This window comes from Paramormyrops kingsleyae, chromosome 17, assembly GCF_048594095.1.
Source record: "Paramormyrops kingsleyae isolate MSU_618 chromosome 17, PKINGS_0.4, whole genome shotgun sequence".
NCBI lineage: Eukaryota > Metazoa > Chordata > Actinopteri > Osteoglossiformes > Mormyridae > Paramormyrops > Paramormyrops kingsleyae.
This window is the reverse complement of record NC_132813.1, coordinates 21,876,364-21,898,518: the sequence shown is the minus strand read 5'-3', so window position 1 is coordinate 21,898,518 and position 22,155 is coordinate 21,876,364. Positions and strand designations below refer to the sequence as shown.

Genomic DNA, 22,155 nt, shown 5'->3' with positions numbered 1-22,155 from the left:
GACAAATTTGGTGTGTTTTTATGTTAACGTTTGATGTTACAACAAACCATGTAATGTAAACAAAATTTGTTGTTGCTGTAGGAGCTGCATGGAGATATTTCAGACCTGCATTAGTCCATTACTCCACATGGATGACTCCTCTGCTTAGCTTCCGTTGTCGCACAGTGTACCTTACCTAAAGCATCATGCTGCACAGTGCTACGTAAGCCAGGCCTGCACCATCTTTTGGCGCTAGTCTGTGGCCGGCACGTTGGAAATTACATGCTGTCAAACAGATCGACATTTAAAACCACCTTTTATTGTCCCGCTTAAAACACTGAAAAATAATGAAAAGACTGAATGATAAATATGAATATTGAGCAGCGAGAGTGGCAGTAATACCAGAAAACCTACCCTGAGGCTTAAAGCAGAAGCTGGGATGGGGATGACAAGTGCCTCGGGTGTGGAATAGAAGCACCTTTCAAATGTGTGCTGGCAACCAGAAAGCGGCTGAATGACTCATTTATTTTATTTTTAAAGACTGTCCTGTGGGGGTTTTATTACATGAAAGGATTTGAGTATGTCAGTTGTGTTTCTGTCGTTCTTTTCTCCCGCGTTCATTTTACATATTTTAATTGGGCTTTAAGAAGTGCTTTTGTCGCATGGTTTACAATGTCAACATATACTTTTGTGTCATTTTTTTTTTTTTTTTGAAATCGTAAATCTCATTTGTTGGCATAATGTCAATGGACAGATTATAGCAAATGTTATATGATGTTGGGAACAGGGAAACAACTATAACAAAACTGGTGAGTTAGTTGACAGAAGGAAAAGATTCCTCTTGTCAAAGCTTTGTGATCTTACAAATGTTACTATGCTATACAGATCCTTTGCTATAATTCCAGAGAAGTAGGAGAGTGGATTTTTCGGCAACACTACTTAAGGCCATGTTTTTAGTAATTTATAAACACATTCATAACAAATAAAATGCATTCATAAATCATTATAAACATGGCTATAAATATTTATCAAAAAGCATAACACATTATAATCGTGTTATGCATTGTGACTGCTTTATGAAGCTCTCATCTATAATGAACTATAGATACCTTTTATAATGCAGTGCAAAGCATCCTTAATGTTTATACCAACCATTATAATGCAATATAAAGGTATATGTAATGCATTATAGATGAGTTTCATAAACTGTAATGCATAATGCACATTGCTATAATTTTATTCATTTTTATAAATATTTATAGCCATGTGTATAATGCTTTATGAATGTATTATAACGCATTATCAATTACAAATGATTAAATTTCTTTTTTCGGTTTAAATTATGTCTTGCCTCCGGATTAGCTAGGCAGCCTGACAGCCATGTCTTCTCTGCTTGCTGGTGACACCGCTGGTCTTTGTAGGTGGTTTAAGCTGCTTGCTGGTGCCTCAGTAGCAGTTTTTGATGATCTAGCCACAGTCTGGGAGCACATGAGCCGAAAGGGCCTGCGTGTCCCAAATCTCAATCCAAAGTGCAGTGGCAGGACGTCCCCTCCGGTATCTTTTCTACATGGAAAATACAGAGTCTCATTTGACAGTACCCTCCCACAGGCCCTTCAGGAGTGCTGATGGGAAACTTCAGCAAAGAGCCACTCCAGGCACTGGGGGAGAATTCACTGCAGCTTTACTCTGACTCCTCATTCTCACTGGCAGCTGACAGGTGAAATGCTGCCTGTGTTAGGAATTAGTTAAAATTTGTAGATCTGTTTACTGCCAAGCCAAAGCAAGGCTGAAATTTCCAAGGGAGAAGCTAGTATGGTACTCAGGCTGTCTAAAGATTCTTTTTGAGCTTTTTTATGACAGAAAAAGACTGAAAGATGCGTAGAGTTTGACTGCTAGCTAGTAGAGTTGTTGTAGTACTTTAAGGCTTATTGTATCTAAAACTCACTGTAGTGCTTTTGTTGTGACGTTTGTGTGACTCTCTCAAAGTAAATTCTGCTGTTTTTTTTTTGCCACCTTAATAAAATTCTATCAAAAAGTATATTCATCTGAAAACCCCGTTCTCTCTCCAATCTGGGCCGGTGTCGTCCTCTATTACTGCAGGCCCTAGCGCTGTGGAGAGTGTTTCTATGACGACAGTATCCATTTTTCTGTGCAATACTAAAAAAAAAAAAAAAAGATCTAGAAAACCATATGATGAAAGAAACAAATGACATGATTTAGAAACTAAAAGTAATTTTCATAATAGCTTTCTACCAGTTTAATCTTGCTTTAATCTGCCCAGAGAATTTACCATTCACCACATCTTAATTCTGAGAACAATTATAACTTTGAGACATCCACAGAGGGACAAAAACGCTCTAGTATTCATAACCTTTCCACACCCCCTACTGTTCAATCAGAATTTAAAGCGGTTTTCTATAAGCTTGCCAAGAATCTCTTAGAAGTATTTTATTTTTTAATTTACTTTTATATCTCAGGTCAAACCATTGTGATCTTTGAAAGATGCATGCTGCGTCTGAGAGACTTTATCTCCCACAGAGCATACCTACTGTGCTGCTGCTGCACAGCCTGTCAGATAATGAGGGTGACTGGAGCATCCTTCCACTGCTGCCTTTGTAAGCACGCCGGCCTTCTTCTCAAACTGCTGTTGGCTTCCATAAAGCAAAGATGAATCTTCATAAAGTTGCATTCCCCTCCCTAAGGCTCTGTTTCAACCTGCAATCTGGCTTCAGTGTTGTCAATAAAATAACATAGTAATCCTGTTTTATTAAACATTAGTTGTCTAAGGGTTGCTTATCTTCATCGTACCATTGCAGGTCTTTCGTCTGTTTCTGCTTTATTGTATGCGATTGTTCCTTGGATTGAGTGTGACTGAAGAAGTGAACATTCCACTGCAGTTGTTGCACATGGTTTGAAATAAATATTTGCAGTTCCCATTTCTGTATTCATCCATAATACAGTAGCCCCCCTGTTTTTTTCCACGTATCTGCCAGGGATGGCCAAAACTGCATATAATAGTGAACCTTCCCTGGACCCCATGTATAATGTGATTTTCGTTTGCATACATATGGTAAAGAGAAATTTGCACGCAAGACATTACCAATATCAAATGCTGGAATAAAGTGCACTGTACCTTAATTATACAGTACTCTGCAGTACTGTGCTCTCTCAAATGAATAGGATTCTGAAGTTTTAGCCTAATTCTCAAGAGACGATAGAGCAATGGAAAAAAATCAATATATCAAGGAATGGCAGAGCAATGAAAATCATGCTGTTTGTACCCCTCAAAGGAACAATGAAAAAACATTGTTACACATTTCACAATGAAACATTGTACCATGTACCTGTACATAACCTGTAGCGGTGGGCTGGCAGATTTCCCCATGTTACAGCCAGTAACATTGTGCAGTTTGAAAGTTAACTGTCTATTTCTGTAATTTTCCCTTTTTTTGGACTGCAGTATGCAAGATGGTTGGATTAATCACAAATTTTATACAGCATGTCAGTAGTGTCTTTCACTCACGACCTCCCCCCCCCCCACACACACACAATTTCCCAGCTTTTCTGCATCCTATGGAAGAAACTCCTCCTGGATCGTGTTCCTCGAGGAAGAGACTAACGTGAAGCTGGACAAGCTGCTTGAGATCCTTGGAAAGTACGACGCCAAGAAAGTGAGTTTGCCAGGTTTCTCCTGGAATCTCTTCTCTTCTCGACTCCCTTGGCTGCCTTTTCGCAGATGCAGAAAGTTCATTTGTAAAAAAAATTGTTCATTTTGTGGCTCAGCCTACTAAAATTGGTGTGCATCACTGAGGCTGCTGGAATAAACATGATTGGTTGTTGTATTATCAGTAGACTGTCATCTGCAGTCAACACTGTGTTGTGCCTGTTGTTACTGTACTTCCCCCCACTGCACAGGTAAAGACAGTGGATATTTAACTTGGATCATCAGGCTGCCAGGCAGAATAGTTACAGGTCTGTGGGCCCTTGAGCAAGGCCCTTAACCCACAGTGGCTGCCCTCCACTGCCAAACTTGCTCTCAGCTCCATGTGTATCTGTGCCATGGAGAGTAAGATGGGGTGGGCGAAAAGAGAATTTCCCCATGGGGATCAGTAAGTGTCATAATAATAATAACATTAATAATAATTCTTATGCTTTTCACGTAGCCTGTAAATTGCACTGGGGGGGAGACAGTCTCCAGAATTCCGAATACATACATACATAAATCTGTAATTTGCGGGATACATATAATCTAAGCTCTGTTACGCATCTGAATATTCGACTGTTAATGTGTTAGAAAATTGAGTTGATTTTAAATAGAAGCACCTGATAAGTGATAGTGATGTCAGAAACGGGCTTTAATGACATCTCCTTAAATATAATGGACTACTCTGAATAAATTTCAAAGTAGAACTTTTCAAACTGCAGCTATCTATTTGTATTCTCCCACAGTTTTTAATCTGAATTTGCTGTACTCTGCAAAGTCATCCACACTGAATCTGATTGACCTTTGGGAGAACAGGATGAAAAGATATTTAGTTATTACCTGTTGGCCCTATACAGATACAATATGAATTTAAAAATGTGAGAAGTAATTTACTGCAGTGCTAAAACATACACTACAAGAGCACTGCAAGCTTCAGCGGTACATAGTTCAGTAAAGTTTTTAATTGGAATAATCTTTCATAAATTTATATGAAGTTCCATGTATTTTAAATGTTTACTGCATTGGGCATTGCTTTTATGGCCTGCTCTGGTTTGGCATATTGCAAAAAATGTTTTGGTAAGGGCATATCAGGGCCGATGGATGTGTTTACCACCTCTGTGGTGTGGAACAAGCTCTGGGTGCTCCAGACACCTGACAGTGAAGGACAAAGGAAGGTAGATGACAAATGATGGCAAGTTCCACTGATGAAATTAAATCTTTGTAGGGGGAACAAACAATTCATTGCAGCTGACACCCTGTTGCTGTATGAATATGTAATTACTTCAGCTATTTCCAGTGAGCAGAATAGAATGGTTTGTTTTCCCTAAATTTATCCCTCAGTTTAGCGTAGTTTACAAAGCAGTTTGAAAAGAATACTAAAGTGTAGTTTATATAAATATCAATATACTAAAAAAACATGTAAATGAACGTTAAGGTAGTATAAACTGAAATATTATAGAATGTGTTTTTAATCATAGAGTACAGCTGAAAATATATTTGATGTGAAAATGTAGTTTATTCTATTAAAGTCGTCTATTTATTGAAACCAGTGTTCTGTGTTGTGCGATGTGTATTCTTTTCATGTTTATTTAAAAATGACTTGCATAAAGTGGAAAAACCTCAAGACTGCCAACTGAATGACTATAAAGAGAAATGAAAATCCAGGCAAAGGACTGATTAGATAGCAGAGGTGACAGGCCGACAGCTGGTGGAGGCGTGACTCTGCTGGTTTCGTAGCTGATGTTTTCGGGTCTCGTTCCTCAGGAGTGGTTCCTGGGGAAGCCCCTGCAGGACGAGGAGTCCACCATCATCCACCACTATGCCTTCGCCGACAACCCCTCTGCCTTCAAATACCCCGACTTCGGTGCGGCCTGGGCCTTGAGTTCCCCCCTCGTCAACCGGTTGGGGCCTTGCTTTGCTTTTGCCTTATGTCTACAAAGATGTGCCATTTATTTTACCAAAAGAAACTGCTCTAAGCCAGTGCTTTTATGTTCTAGGCTTGCAGAAAAGCTTAAGAACGACCCACTTAAGTCTGACTTTACTATTGACTTAAAACACGAGGTAAGATGACTAGATTTTTGGTTGATATCCAAATAAAAATATGATGATATGGGCTTTTTTTTAAACATTAAACATTAGTTGTCTAAGGGTTGCTTATCTTTTATAAATGGTTTTTTTAGACTTCACCACATTGGTACTTCAGATTTTTGCTAACGATATCCCAAGAATCAGTCATTTTTAATTTGAAATGGAAAAACATTAATTAGATTAGTGGGAATAGCTGAGAGGTATGCAGAGAATGGCTTGGGGTTCACTGTCGCAACACATTGTGCCAGTTGGAAAAAATCCCATTTTATTACATTAGTGTCCTGCTTTGTCATTCGCTGATGATTCATTAGCATGCTTGCTTGTGTTTACAAAGGCATTTGTTTCCATGAAGGTCCATTTTCAGAGATGGGCTTTTCTAAATTGACCTTGTAATTGCTGAGCCCCCTGCTAGACCGGCTGATTAATTGTGGTGCCTCTTGCAAGGCCAGAGCCTTCTAACTGCAGCAGGCTGTTTCAGTCACCAAAGTGGCTGGCAGGAGCCTGCATTTACCAGGCTTTCAAATACGATGATTGTTTGCTATTTGTATTTTAATCCCTGAGACAAAAAAACTTTTTAAGACCAAGATGATTGATAATGGGCATTTTTTAACCTGATGTTCCCAAAGTATGTGTCCTTTCCTTCCAAGCCTGTAGCCAACCTAGATATCAGTAACTTTTTGAAGAATAGAAGAAATTTTTACTAGTTTTTTACTAATTTACATGTGTTTTACTGTTAGTTTTTTTTCTTCTTTTTTTTCTGAGCAAATGTGCACTTACTACCCAGATAAGTAGCTTTAAACATTTCTTTTGACTTCCTAAGACTTTTATATATAAAAAGTATGAAATTATCGCTAGAGTTTTTCTGCGCTCATGTTGGTTTTAAAAATTACTGTCCGTCTTTCAGATTGCACTTTACATCTGGGAAAATGGAAATGGACCAGCTCTGACTGCGATTCCGGAGCTCTGCACTGATCCGGAGGACCATCCCCGCGCCTGGCGCTGTGCCACGACCCTCGACACTCCGCTTCCCCTGTGTGTACGTCTCTCATTGTGGAGCTCCCTCCCGAACTGACTTTCCTGTGCACTTAGCCCCTAAATCTCTGACCTCTCTGTGTTCTCTGCCTACTGAGTTCAGAAACGCCAATGTTGGCATCCAACATGCACATGTCACCTATGCAGTATGGCAGGGCTGCTCAGACACTAAGTGGGGCGGGGCTTTTTTAACAAAAAGAAAGAAAAGCTAATGAAGGAAACGTGCATCTTGGGAGGCGCAGCGAGAGGAAGGTGTTGAAATGCTAGTTAGGGGCATCCAGGCAGTGGCTAGATCAGGGTGGCACCCCAGTGGTCCTCATGCTCAGCCATGTTCAGGGGCGCCTGCATAACCACTAGTGCCCCCCCCCCTTGCCAGTCTGGTTTCCTGGAGGGGCTGATGGGCTGCAAACAGGCCTCCTCTTTTAGCCCCCAGCTATAGGTAACTGGGCTGGCCATGTGCTTTTCCTCCCTGCAGCTATGCCATCAAGTCTTCTCTGAAACATTGAGCAAAGCAGAAGACAAGCTTTTTGATTGCCGGATTCTTCTGTGAACTGAAATTAAGATGCGCTCTTAAGTTGTCAATCGCTCGTTACTCACTTTGCAAATCCAGGTGAAGGGCCTTCCGCAGGCAGGATGTCACTCATTCCTGCTCTCCAGTAAGGCTTGTGCAGCCATCCGCTGTCTGTTTGCTCTTAAACAAGGGGTTTAATTAGCACCCCACTGGGAACACTGCGTCCTGGTCCGTACCAAGAAATCCAGAGCGTAACGCATAACAGAATGATAAATGCAGGCCCCATTTCTTAGCACACGGCACACTAATTTACCTTAAAAGCCTATTATTTTTTTTTTTTTAAGTCCAGAGTCAGAAGTAGACAAGATTTTACTCCCCCCTCCCCCCGCCGCTGCCTCACTGGATGAGCGTGTTGGCCTCTGTCTGCTACTGTTTTAGAAAATGAACAGTACAGTGACACAGCTAGACTTTTAGTAACTAGCCAGTTATTTCATCTTCCTCATTAAAAGGGGGATCCAGTGAAGAAGGAGGACGTCTTTGTTGCCGTGAAAACGTGTAAGAAGTTCCATGCGGAGAGAGGTAAGTCGAGTCTTGATAGCTACTTACCCAGTTTCTTAAAAAAAAAATAAAAAAGAAAAAGAAAAGAATAAGTAGCAGAATATTTATTTACAGAGCAGATGCCTTTATCCTGACATGCTTTGCATAGTTGATAGTTTCACCCCTGTATATACAGCAGAATATTCTATCATGGGTTAAATTTGGTGATTTTTTTTATTCTTTTCTTTTCTTCTCCCTCATGGATTCTTTTTTTTCCTTCGGCCTGAAGATCAATTTTCTACATCTATATGTTATCTACCTTCAATAGTATCTCTACTGGATGGGATTATTCTGCAGTTATTTAAGCACTATTTATATGTTATCACCTTTTCCCGTTTACAGTAGCATAGGCCAACAGTTAGCACCTTTTCCAGAAATAGCAAATGACTAGCCGGCTTTTTTTTTAGCTACACAGCACCTCTTGGTGCCACCACGGCTTGCTTGGTTTCTCAGTAACCCCAGCCTGTGTTTTTCAGAGGGTTTCAGAATATTACTGCACCTTCACACTTCAAAGGCTGTGATGAAACTGATGTTGGAGAGATTTTGGGCTGTGATTTTTCAGCTTGGTGAGGTCTTTCATGTCAGGCAAGCTGTTCATTTGTCATGTGGCATCTTTGTGTTAGTTTACTTCCACCCCATCATCTGGTCCTCTTGGTGGGATTAAATTTCTAAGGTATTTGTGATACTATTTTTTATTTTTTTCATCATTATGTTTCATCGTTTTTTTTTTTCCAGCAATAGTGGGAAATGGTACCAGACTGGGTCTACGGTTTCTCTACATTCCTACCTATATACTTCCACTTTAAATACATCAGTCACTGTCCTCTTTGATGGATTTGTGACCTTACACAGATGAAGTCTTGACAGTACAAATATCTTCACATAGTACAATGATTGCAAGAAGACGGCAAAGAGCCTTGAAGCGTATGGTATAGGAACAATGTGACACTGTAAACCTTCAGGCAGGATTCACCTGTAACCTGTTTATTAATTAGCCCCATAATCTTATTTTTATAAATTAGTTTTTTCTGAATTACTAAAACTCTAAACTTCATTCTTGGAACAAAACCAGCAGTTGTCAAAACTTGTCATTTATCAAATTGATAACTCTAAGCTGTGTTCACTTAATTTGACAATTTGCAGATCTGAGTCAAAGCACAAAATAGATTTCATTTATTAAAATACATTTGCGCACCATGGGTGTCACGCCCCGCTCCGTCCGCTCCCGATGTGTGCCACGCCCATCTCATTACCTCCTGTTTCGCCCTAATTGTTCCCACCTGTAGCTCGTTCTGTTACCTAGTCTTGTGTATTTAGTCCGAGTCTCAGTCTGTATTCCCTAGATCTGTCATTGTAGTGTCTCGTTGTGGTGTCCGTGCCTGTCCGTCCCTCCATTAAAACCCACGTTTCCCTAACTCCTTGCTGCGATTCGCCTGCTTCCTTGTTCGCCTCCCCGCCGGCGTGACAGAATGACAGATCTCTCGGAAGATACGAAGCAGCAGTCCGAGCACCGCCGGCTCGGACTGCTGCAGGACTTCGTATACTGGCATGCCCAGCCCGAGGTACAGCAGGACCCGGTAGCCCTGGAGCTGGCTAGCCGGGGCCGGGACCTGCTCCGGGAGGAGCGCCCGTCAGGGCAGGACTACCCCCTGACCAAAGCCCGGAAGTACCTCCGTCGGCTACAACGCCGGCTCGCCAAGCAAAGGGAGAAGCACCAGGAAGAGACTCCGTCGCTCTTCATAGGAGCCTGCTATCTCCTCCCCGCCTTTGAGGACACCGTTGCTACGAGCCTGGCCGGCTCGCATCCGGAGCGTCTGGGGCCAGGCGGAATTCGCGTCGTACTGGACGGCATTCCCCGGGTTCCCAAAGCCCTGAAAGGGAGGGCGCCCACAAGCTCAGCACCCTTCCTGCCGGCTCCGGACCTGCGTGTTCCGGATCTGCCCGCGGCATCACCTGCTGCTGATGCCTCCGCCGATCCGCCCGCGGCTGCGCTGCCTGCTGCCGCCGCCGATCTGCCCGCGGCTGCGCTGCCTGCTGCCGCCGCCGATCTGCCCGCGGCTGCGCTGCCTGCTGCCGCCGCCGATCTGCCCACGGCTGCGCTGCCTGCTGCCGCCGCCGATCTGCCCGCGGCTGCGCTGCCTGCTGCCGCCGCCGATCTGCCCGCGGCTGTGCTGCCTGCAACCCCGCCTGCGGCAGCCGCCGCGATGCCAGCAGCACCGCTCGACTTGCCAGTCCTGCCTGTCTTCTCTGCTGCAGCTGCCGCTGCTCTGCCGGCGGCACCGCCTGCTGCAGCTTCCGCCGCTTCGTCAGCGGCGCCACTCATCCTGCCTGTCTTCCCTGCTGCAGCTGCCGCCGCTCTGCCTGCGGCACCGCCTGCTGCAGCTTCCGCCGCCTTGTCAGCGGCACCTCCTGTTCTGCCTGACCCGTCTGTCCCATTGGACCCGCTTGTCCTGCCTGGCTTACCTACAGTCCCGGTGGCTGGCCGTGTGGAGGCTACGCCCGCCGAGGCGCCCCCTGCTGGCCGCGTGCTGGTGGCGCCCGCCGAGGCGCCCCCTGCTGGCCGCGTGGAGGCTGCGCCCGCCGAGGCGCCCCCTGCTGGCCGCGTGCTGGTGGCGCCCGCCGAGGCGCCCCCTGCTGGCCGCGTGGAGGCTGCGCCCGCCGAGGCGCCCCCTGCTGGCCGCGTGCTGGTGGCGCCCGCCGGGGTGTCCCTCTCTGGCGCGCCCGGAGTGCGCGCCTTTGGGGGGGGGTTCTGCCCCGCGACGGCGCCCCCTGCTGGCCGCGGGAGGGCAACGCCCATCCTGCCGGCACCTGAACTGCCTGTTCTGCCGGCACCGGATCTGCCTGCTGCAGCATCCCACAGGGTCCCGGAACCACAGCCCTGTCTGGAGGAGAGCAGCAGGTTTCGAGTCCTGCAGGAACAGTACTGGCGGGTGGTTGGCGAACCCGCCAGAAAAGACTCCCCGGAGGCAGCTCCGCTCCTGGAGCAACTCCGCAGGGAGTTTGCCAGGGCAGCCCCTGACTCCCCACTCCCACAGCTAGCCGGGGTAGAAGAAACCCTGAGGCAGCTGCTCCGTATGCGGCCTGCTGCCGCCGCTCCTCCTGCGGCGCCTGTCCAGCTGGCCGCCGTTCCCGTCCTGCCCGCGGCCCCGCCTGAGGCCGCCGTTCCAGTCCTGCCCGCGGCCCCACCTGAGGCCGCCGTTCCTGTCTTGCCCGTGACCTCACCTGAGGCCCTGCCTCGACTTCCCCCAGACCTGCTCAGTGTCCCCGAGGAGGTCCCACACTGCTTGGCTGCCGCTCCTTCCTCCGGGGAGGAGGAAGGCCTGGAATGGGATCCCTCTGGGATTGCCCTATGGACCTCCATTGAGACTCCCTCTCCCTTACCCCGGCAAGACCGACACCACCCAGGACCCCGCCTGTCAGTGTCCCGTAAGGGACGGGGACACAGGCGTCGGGCCTGGGTCCCGCCCGCCCTGCCCCCTGGCTCGCCCGTTCGGCCCCTAGCTGTGGCTCGGTGGCTGCCTGCGGGTCCTGCGCCTCGGGGTCGGCGATCGCCGCCGGGTCCCCCCCTGGTTCCTGGGTGCCGGTCCTCGGTCCCGCCTCCGGCTCCCGGTCGGCCGCCTCCGGGCCCCCCTGCTCCGGCTTGGCGTCGGACGGCGCCTTCGCCGGCTCCGGCTGCGCCTCCGCCTGCCGCGGCTTCCCCCTCCTGCCTGCCTTTCCTGGTGTTCCCTCCTGCTCCCTCCTGGTCCCCTCCGTCACTCCCTCGTCCCGTCCCCTTGGTCCCTGGGTGGTCCCCTCCTGCTCCATTCTCCCTCTCCCCTGCGGCCCCTCCGGCCGCTGCCCGTCGCCCGCTTGGGCCTTTTCGTGCTCCCCTTGTTCCTCCTCCCTTTCCGTTCGTCCCGCCTGTTTCTCCTTCTGGTCCCTTTGTCCCTCCTTTTGGCACCCCTGGCCCTTTCGTGTCGCCTGTGGGTGTTCCCCCTGTGTCTCCCTTCTGGGTCTGTCTCTCCGCCTTCCCTGTTCTCTGTCAGGTCCTGTCCTTCGTTTCGTCCCTGTTCGTCTTTTGCGTCTCCGTCCTGTTTCCTGGGTTTGGTTGACGTTCTGTTTTGTCTTTCAGGTCCTGTTCCCTCGTCCCGTCCGTCGCCTCCTCCCTGGCGCGCCCGGTGTGCGCGCCTTTGGGGGGGGGTTATGTCACGCCCCGCTCCGTCCGCTCCCGATGTGTGCCACGCCCATCTCATTACCTCCTGTTTCGCCCTAATTGTTCCCACCTGTAGCTCGTTCTGTTACCTAGTCTTGTGTATTTAGTCCGAGTCTCAGTCTGTATTCCCTAGATCTGTCATTGTAGTGTCTCGTTGTGGTGTCCGTGCCTGTCCGTCCCTCCATTAAAACCCACGTTTCCCTAACTCCTTGCTGCGATTCGCCTGCTTCCTTGTTCGCCTCCCCGCCGGCGTGACAATGGGGAACATTGATGAAAAATTAAAACCATTCACACACAATTCTAAACCTGAGTAAGCCAATGAATGACTAGAAAACATGCCGGATGAGAGTGCAAGTGCCGTAGGTGAATTATGATGTCAGGGTATGAATAGGTCTTAAGAGAGGATTCTTCCCCTGCTGTTTAGCAAGGGAGAACATTGCTTGTGGTGCAGACAAATGTCTAGGGCTGCCGGCATTAGGCGACTTAGTCGATGACGTCAACGCTGAAAATGCGTCGACATCGATATTTTAAATCGACACTTTTTTATTTTTATGAAATTACCATTATGATTTCTAAAATGCTTCAATTCATTATAACATTTTTTTCCTTTAATGTCACTACTTAATTATGGGAGTAGTTCAAATTATCACAAAACAAAATGGTATTTTTACATTGTGCAAAATTCGATGGCATACTAAACAGACACCAGCACTAGGCACGAGTGCCTGAAGAGAAAACACACAGGAGCTATTCTGAACTGCTAGGATAAGCAAAAGCACTGCATGTGTTGTCTATTCATGTTTATTAAATTACCATTAGTACAGAAAGCATTTAATATCTTTTGTCCTTGTAACTACTAAATATACTCATTATTAAAGCCATAAAGTTGTCTGCCTACTACTCCATTGAATAAATATTTGAGAAAATGTTTAAGCTAAAATCTGGGGTTATTCTGCGAGGATTGACGGTGCTAGTGTATGTTCGTGCACATTGGGCTGATTGGAAGCAGTGTTATGGTAAACTGTAATTGAAATAAAATTGCTATACTAAACACAGTAAAACACAGTGCCACAGCAAAACACAGTGCCACACTATCACCATCTTTTTACCTTATACAATATCTCCTTTTTTAAACGTGTTGTGGTTGCTGAGCTTCAGTGCTCATCACTTCCATGATTTACTGAAAGTTGCATTTGGTGTGCTCTGCTAACCAAATTTAATAAGCATAAAGATACAGCATATCTATACAGATTACTAACCTTTGGGTGTCACAATACGCATCTCGTTTATTTTAGGCATACTACTAATTTGTTTATCGAACTGAAAAATAATGTCCATATAGGGACATTAAAGCCGAAAAGCCGACATCTATCATCTAAAGCCCTGCAATAACATTCAGTTTGTTATTGCTGTCAAAATAAAATTAACTTGATTTTCTGGAGGAAAATTAATCAGTCAGATTAATCGACCCATCGGTAAAATTGTCAATATATTAATCCATAGAAATATAGTTGTTGAAAAATAGATTTGGAATGCTGAATACTGCAAACATTACATATTGCTTTACACATAGTTGTATACAAACATTTTTGCTAAATGATTTTCACTATAGTCACTACAGTGCAGTTTCCAATTTTGCTACTCAACAGGCAAAAAAAAAAACATATTCTCTGTAAACATGTTTCTCTACATGCCAGGAACATTTTTGACTGATTGTGTTCTCAGTTTGTTGCTGTAGTGCGTAATGAATGCCCAGTAGTGTTTATGTATTGACTGGCTTTGTATATGATCTGAATGCAGTGTTTGGTTTTTGAGTTAAAATAGTTCTGAGTAGATTTTTTTGATTTTTCAAGACTGGTCACAGGTTTTTTTAATATAATTTTGGAAATTGGGTTTGGTGTTTACGGTTTTGAAAGCAGGAGGAAAAGTTTCCGGAAATATGCTTTAGCAAACTGTTACAAGGATTAAGATTTTTGAAATCTGAAGTGGTGCTGACATGAAATGGAGTAAAAACATTCCATGGTTGCATTTCTAACAATGGGGACTTAATGAAGTCTTCATGTCCTGACTGACTTACAGCCACTTTTTAAAATAGTGAAATGATCCCAACCATACTGTACATAAAACAAGTTCGCATTTCCAGGCAATATCGCACCCGGTTATTCCATCTGCTGGAGGCATGAAAGCGTGCAGTTTTCACATTACAGCTGCCCCTCTGTGATGAAGCACCTGTCTCTCTTCTGACGCCTCCCTTGCTTCCCTGCCCCTTATTGTCCCCTCGCGGCTGCAATCTTTGCCTTATGATGTGGGAATAGGAAGAAGTGCAATAGCCTTTATCAGTTTCCTATTTTTCTGCTTCCGAAATCCATGCAGCCAGATTAGTTGTAGCTTCAGAACTGGTTTTCTTGCGTTAGTCCTTGATCTATTTGTCTATGATTTACCGTCTGTAATCCACCCCATCCACACGTACATAAAGAGGATGATATTTAAAGATTGTCACATTTCACCTTAACCTGTTTCAGGCATTAAACTATTTTGCTAATTTTCTATTTTCCGTTTTGCCACATGCGCATTTGCTCTTGCTTTTCCACCGCTACCAAGAATCGATTCATTTTTTTGTGCTTGCCTTTGGATCTAGTTGTCCTGTATTCAAAAAATAAAAGGCTGTGTCCCATTTTCAACCAATATGGGATGTGATTTGCCCCCCAACTTGACAAATTTATCATTGGGTACCCGGGGGGGGGTATTCTGTATTTCCTCAGATTGAAAGTGGAAACCCTAATTACTGGTGTGTATGACTAAGCACTTGCGTTCTGTATGTTCCACTGGACTGCACTGTTTCAGATGGTGAAACAGGTTTGCAGTATTAAAGTTTCTTTAATTGGCTCAAGTTTTTGGCTTAATTTATAATACTCTGTTGCACGTTGGACTTAAAATTGTCAAAGTATCACCACACCACCTACATCTTTTTATTTTGTTTATTCACATGATCTTTTTTAAAAGATGTTGAGCTGTCACTTTCTTCTCTGACACTTGAAGTTTGCTCTGAGGGTGTGCTCATCTCTTCCACGATAGCACCGAAATAATACCGTGGCATGCACAGCTAACTCAGTCAGCCTTGCAGTGTGTTGTCCGTTCTTAAAAGACTACCATATGATTGGTTGGAATTGCTTTTGTGTCTGTTGTGATGGGCTGATATGTGCTATAAATCAGTATTTCTTATGGACAGTTTGTTGAAGTTTCTCATTTTCATATTGTTTAATTTTACTTGATCATAAGTAGAGATGCACTGATGTTGATATTCGGATCGGTATCGGCGCCAATCCAGACCTATTTGACGGATCAGGTATTGGCCATGCGTGACCGATCCATGTCCTATACTTACTTATTTAGTTTCTGGCAATCAATCGCACGACAGCTCTTTCCCATTTTCCATGTGTTTTTTTTGCAGCATTCAAATAGAACGATATCGCTGCCCTCAGTGTTTTTTTGCTACTCAGTGGGTGTGAGTACAATGACTTCCGCTTGTTGTGACGTCATGCGCATACTAGGGATGTAAGCAATTAATCGATTATCAATTAATTGTCGATAAGAAATTACTCGATTAAAATTAATTAATTGCAATTAATTGTATTTTGAACCCATAATTCCTTGCCAGTCCTCGTGGGGCGCACTTGTTTTCGTTTTAAGTAGTCTTTCTTATATTTTGATATTTTCTATTCAAAATATGTTTGAAATGCTACCAAATGTTATTCCCTGCCCTCAAGTGAGCTCAGAATAAACCTTTGATTAAGGAATATGATTTGCATTTTTTCTTCATATCATATAGAAGATAGCATTCTATGTTACGTATACAGTAGATGGAACCTATTCAGAGGGAAATTCAGCTTCTCAGAAAAATTGCCGCTTAGCAATTAATCGATCATCAATCGATAAGATAAAACAACTATTGATTAATGAATTACTCGATAATTTGCATCCCTAGCGCATACCCTTCACAGTACGAGGAGCGTAAGATAAGACGTGACGATCTGGGACTATTATACGCTTTTAACAGAAACCAGTAGCACAGTGATTTGTAATCTATGTAAAATAAAGTTTTGAGGTGTGAATAGCGTTTAATGGACAATCCCATTTAACAAAGTGCACGCAACTGCGAGACAAAGCAATGGATGATTTGGGAGTCGCTAACTTAATTGGACTGTTTTGCGAACTCGCTGCAGCTTGTGATACAAGAGGGGCTGCCATCGCAACAAAAGGGTAACTGCGCTGCCACCAATGGGAGAAGAACTGTGTTTAAAATTTTAAGCATTCGCCACTTGTGTATACTTGCATTGAAGATATTCATATTGAACTGCAAATGCCTCAAAAACACTTAAAAACAAACGAGATGGAACAGTACGTTATGTATGTTTGTAGTAGCCTAATTAAATATTTTTGTCATACAGTACATTTTTTCCCATCTGTATTTACTAGCTTAAAAAAATTAATATATATAGTATAACAAAATAAAAAGAGCTCTTGTATCGGAATCTGTATCGGTATCGGCAGTTGTGTATCGGAATCAGATCAGAACTGAAAAAATGTGGATCGCCCATCTCTAATCATAAGTTGATCTATCATATTCATTGCCGTCTTAGTCCTACCTTACTGTGGCAAAGGAAAACGGGAAATCAGCTGAATTGACCTGCAGTAATGTGCACAATAATTCACCGTCATGGGTTTGACCCCCAAGACTTAATTTCTTGCCTAGTGTTCTGTTTTCTAAAGCCACACTGTGTAGAAGAATGCAAATGAGCAGTGTGATCTGCCTTATATTTTTAGTGGCACTATTTGTATTTCAGGACACTGAAAAAGATAAGGGAGTGTCTTATGGTAGTCTGCTTATGACAGTGTGAATACCCCCCCCCCCCCATGACACTGAGATCGGTATATGTGCCTTTTAATTTCTACTGAGATTCTTTCTAACACTGACAGTTCTGCCATTCAGCTGAGATTAGCACTTATGCCCTTTGCTGCCCATCAACACTACATTGGAGCACAATGTGCCCTTTTCATTGGCTCCATGCAGACACAGGCTTCTTCACCCTCACAATGTTTATGGTCTACAATATGTTACACTACAGCATGATTTGAAAAGGACCTTGTCTGGCAGTTTTTTTTTTTTCTTTTCTATAGCCATTTCTCTGCACCCCTGAGTACTGCTCTCTCATTGTTCCACAGTCCCTGTGGTCAAGAAGACCTGGGAAAAAGAGGCAGCACTACTGGAGTACTACAGTGATCACGCGGATCCCTCCATACCCACCATTGATCTCGGAGTGCCCAACACAGAGAGAGGTACGTGTTGTGCTGATGCCCAGGCTTTTCTGTGTCTAGCTGTACATCGGTGGTCTTAAGTGATAAGGACATGCAGCTTTCAAAGAGATTAAGGCCTGCTTGTATCATTTGCTACTCAGCTGGTCTGCTTGCATAAAATCGATTTAATTCCTCGATGAAAAGGACATCAATGACCTGGAAAACGGTGCCAGCTTGGCACCCCTTTGATATTGATTGTGTGATAGCTTTCTTTAGTTTCTTCTGCTGTTTGTTGTTGTTTTCTTTTCATTTATTTGCAATTTTTATTTTACTGACAACAGTTTTGGAGTAGATTTGCTGTTAAAGTAATGAGTTCTTTTCTTATCTAATTATCCCATTCATTTATGCTCTTCCCTAATTTTGAGAGATTGGTCCACTGAACATCCTGTATGCTGAATAGCAAACTGAAATCTGAATTCTCTGAACACATGTAAGGTTGACTCATCACTTGAGGCTTTTTTTGAGATTCATTAAGATATACAGTATTTTATTTTTCATTAATTAAACTTCTCTTGGTGCAGGTTATGCAGGAAATAAGCTACTAGATGACAATGAAAAATCTGCCAATAGCAAGTAATTGAGACACAAGTAGAATTTCAATCGGTTATTTTTTGTGTATAGTCATTAAGTTGAGTCTGACTCTTCGTGATCTCGTAGCCTTTCTCGTGCAGGCAGTGCTGTCAATCCCTTGTAGCCTGTCTTCCTCTTCTCATTTTGGCTTCAGTCTTCCCCATCATGAGATTCATCTCCAGCAATTCATATATTTTCATGATGATGTCCAAAATTTCAGCTTCTATCTCATCATCAGTCCTTCCAAGGTGAAATCTGATTTTTTTTTCAATTGATTTGGTTGTTTTTCTTTCTATCCATAAAATTCACTGAACTCTCAACAGTTTCCTCCAACATTAGAGTTCAACTGTGTCTGTTCTTTTACATTCAGCCTTACTACCAGTCCAGTTCTCACATCCATACATCACTACTGGAAACACTATGGATTTGACCATGCACACCTTTGTGGACAATGTGGTATCTGTGCTCTTCATTATGTCGTTTTTCTTCCAAGAATTAAATGTCTTCTTTTAGTCAGAGTTAAATCCAAGTTAGTTTTTTATACAATGCTGCCATCACTAGGGACTGTTAAGGGCCATAGAGAGATGAGCAATTTATTAAATGATCTGTTTATCTTTGGATGTGTTTGTTCCATTTTTGGCAATTTAAGCAATTATACTTTTTCTCTCCTAATATGTGAAATGTATTTCTCCTAGGGTCATTCCATTATTGTGAAAGAGCACTAAATCCAGTTTAAATTTTTTAATTCAATTTGATAAATTTCTTAGAAAATGGCTGAATTGATGGATATGCCCTGTCACCATGTGGTACTATCAGAATCTCCAGGTGGATTAGAGTGATGCAAAGACTGCTGGGGCAGATAAAATCCATCTTGAGATGCTGAAGACACTGAATGTTGTTGGAGTGATGGGTTGACATGCTTCTTCAGCGTTGCATGGAGAGCGGGTTAAGTACTGCTGACCTGGCAAACGTGGAGTTATTATTTCAGAGTGGGGAACTGGACGGTGTGTTACATCGGTCGGTAAATCACAATTCTCAGACTCCCTAGGACATTGTTTGTCAACCTGGTGCTCAGGGAGACCCAGACGGTCCATGTTCTTGCTCCCTCACGGCTCCCAGCGGTAGACTATCTGGGGGTCCCCAAGGACCGGAACGATAAACACTGTCCTAGGAAAGCCATTACCAGGGTCCTGAGGGGAAAGTGCCCAGTGGTCAAACCAAGGATTCAGGGGAATCAATGCAGATACCTCATAACTGCACTCTTTGTTCATTTTCAAATCACTGGCACTTTGATGTTTCATTGTTCTTAATTAGTACTGTTCTATAGTTTATAACCCTCTAGTCAGTTTATACTTGTAAATTTATTTTGATTCTGTTCTTCTTTATATACACCAATGAACCAAATTATAATGACCACCCCCCATGTGAAGTGTACAATGTTGACTATCTTATAGAAGCTCTGGGTATAAAGGTCTAGTATTTATTAGACGTTAAGCTAACATTTGGTACTTATAGTAGACATGTTGAATGTAGAAGAAATAGGCAGGGGATGAAGATGTGAGTGACTTCGACAAGGGTCTAATCATGGCCACACTATCTCTGAAGCTGCTAGCCTTGTGGAGTACTCATGGTCAGCAGTGGTGAGTATCTATGGAGGGTGGTCCGAGGAGGGAAAAAACACAATCTGCCAACAGGGTGTTGGGCGGCCAAGACTCATTAATGTGAGAAGCACTGCAGGAAATGAGGTACCAGGGCTGCTGCTATCTGCTGTTTACTTCCTGTATGAATGCTGCAAGTATTGTACCTACATACTTGGAGCAAAGTCATTTAAAGGAGGCAATTGCCACCAGCATGGGTGCATCTTCTCTCTCTTTCTCTCTTCTTCTCCTGTTTGTGATTTTCCATGGATAGGGTATGAAGGTGCTGCCGTGATTGGAGGACAGTATGATATGAGGGGGCTAGAGGTGACATCCCTGTTATTTGCAGATGCTTTTGGCCTCATGCATACAGGCACTCCTGTACTGTACGCACTCAAGTGTTTCGATGTCGTGTGAGGTGGGGTGAATGGGACCTCCAAGTATGAGGTCATGGTGTTCTTTCGAGAAATAGCACCTTTTATTCGAGAGGGCAGTGTCTGTGGTTTCAGTATTTCAGGAGGACGATCAGTTTGGTGGCTGCAGTTTTGCAGACACTAAGCAGGTTTGTGGCCAGAGTGGGAGCTTTGAAGTTGACCACTTAACCTAAATGACTTTCCTCACCTATGGTCATGACCTGTGGGTAATGATGGAGTATGAGCAGCTGAGATGAGGTTTCTCTTCACGGTTTCCTGGCTCATTCTGCTTAACAAGATAAGGAGTTCAGGGATTCAGAAGATCTTTCAATCCGAAGGAGCAGCAGCTCTATTTAGAGTCAGCTGAGGTTCAGGCATTTCTTAATGATGCCACCTAGTTGGTTCCTGAGGGAGCAGTGTGCAGTGGCCCTGGGGCAGACAGGTTCAGGATCTGTATCCATGTCGTCTGACCTGCTTGTCATGCTGCTACCACAGCCCTCACCAGGAGAAGTAATATAATGATGGTTATGATATGATATTATATGGCAATATAGAGATTGTGTACATAGATGGACTTAAAAATAAGTATTGAAGATCTATAGCATGTTGTATACTGTATCTGTACCGTCATTTTCCTAGCTGGTTAAGTGCTTTGCCAGGTTCACCACATGCTGCAACCAGGCTCATCCAAGTTGTTTTACCAAGAAAAAAAAAAAGTAGCTGAAACACCCCAAAAAAATACTGTCTGAACAAAGATGTTTTGAAATCTGCAGTAGAACTGGAAATTGTTCAAGATGAAGTCTTATTGTCAGGGTTGCAAAATAGGGAAGAGGATCCCCCATTGCCGTCCGAATGTTCTTGACTTCACAAGACATGATTCTGTTTTTTGTGATGTCCTCATTAGTGACCTAGCCTCTTTCTTTACCTCATTTTATTTGAAGACACTTTTTATTAGGTTTTAACCCTAAGAATACCAGGATGTTTAATAAAGTGCCACACAAATACTTTTTCTTGGTTCTTTACATTACTTCACCTGTTGCCTACACTGTTTTGCTCACTCTGTGCATATTCTGGCACCCCATACATAGCAAGTCAGCATGTCTTAGATAAGTATCTGAAATGACTGTTGCCCTCATTTCAAGGTTTATGAATGGCAATTAAGTGGCCGTGTGTGAACTGAGGTTTAATAATCTTAAAATGAGCTCTGTTGAGACTTCCCATAATCAGACACTAGATGCAGAATAAATTAGTTTAATGGTGTCTTACTTTGTGTTGTAATTAAAAGTAGTTTAAAGCAAAAAGTTGTGAGGCCGAGTCAGCCCAAAGCAAGACTGCCAATCCAGACATACCTATTTCTTTCACCATTGGATGCAGACAGTTAAGATAATTATCATTAGTAAATATTAATGTGCACATCTAGGGTAGGAAGGGTTTATTTTTAGAAAGTCCTCTGCTGATGGATTATGATTCGGAGGAAGCCTGTGTGGGAGACTTTGGAATGACTTTGAATCCTTAAGAATATAAATTTAACTTACTCCAAGGCCAAAATGCTTTTTGGCTTTTTATACTTGGGTACCAGATTCCAGCAGCGGCGCACAGCCAGCGAGAGCAGCTGGCTGCTTGTAAATATGTGAGTCTAACATGACCTCGAAAGAGAACAGCCGTATTCTACCAATCTTCTGTGGGTGTCCTATCTTTATAGTGTGAAGAGACCCAAATTAGGCTTCTGCTTTACATATTTTTTGGTGTTTTGTTTGTCCTGTTGACATGCTTTGGTTACATTTACATTTAATTACCAGATCCAAAGCTACATGCACTGCCCGGACAAAAAAAATGTCGCCATTTGAATTTTTCGTTGGACCACCTTTAGCTTTGATTATGGCGCACATTTGTCATGGCATTGTTTCCACAAGCTTATGCAACATCTCACCCTTTATTTTCATCCAGATTTGCATTAATTTCTCACCGAGATCCTGTATTGACAAGTGAGTTGAACCTCTCCATAAAGCCTCCTTCATCACATCCCAGAGACCTTCAATGAGGTTAAGGTCACAACTCTGCATGACTCCTCATGCTCC

General features: G+C 43.6%; 1 protein-coding gene across 2 annotated transcripts in view; it reads left to right on the top strand.

Moving 5' to 3' along the window:
* b3glcta (beta 3-glucosyltransferase a) overlaps positions 1-22,155 on the top strand; it is a 62,551-nt gene that overhangs the window by 31,295 nt on the left and 9,101 nt on the right. For both annotated transcript variants that reach the window (XM_072701646.1, XM_023826055.2), the window contains exons 5-11: positions 2,518-2,594; positions 3,539-3,650; positions 5,447-5,583; positions 5,680-5,743; positions 6,675-6,806; positions 7,823-7,892; positions 17,326-17,439. In XM_072701646.1, the coding sequence (XP_072557747.1) occupies positions 2,518-2,594; positions 3,539-3,650; positions 5,447-5,583; positions 5,680-5,743; positions 6,675-6,806; positions 7,823-7,892; positions 17,326-17,439 (706 nt within the window). The remainder of the gene's footprint in view (positions 1-2,517; positions 2,595-3,538; positions 3,651-5,446; positions 5,584-5,679; positions 5,744-6,674; positions 6,807-7,822; positions 7,893-17,325; positions 17,440-22,155) is intronic.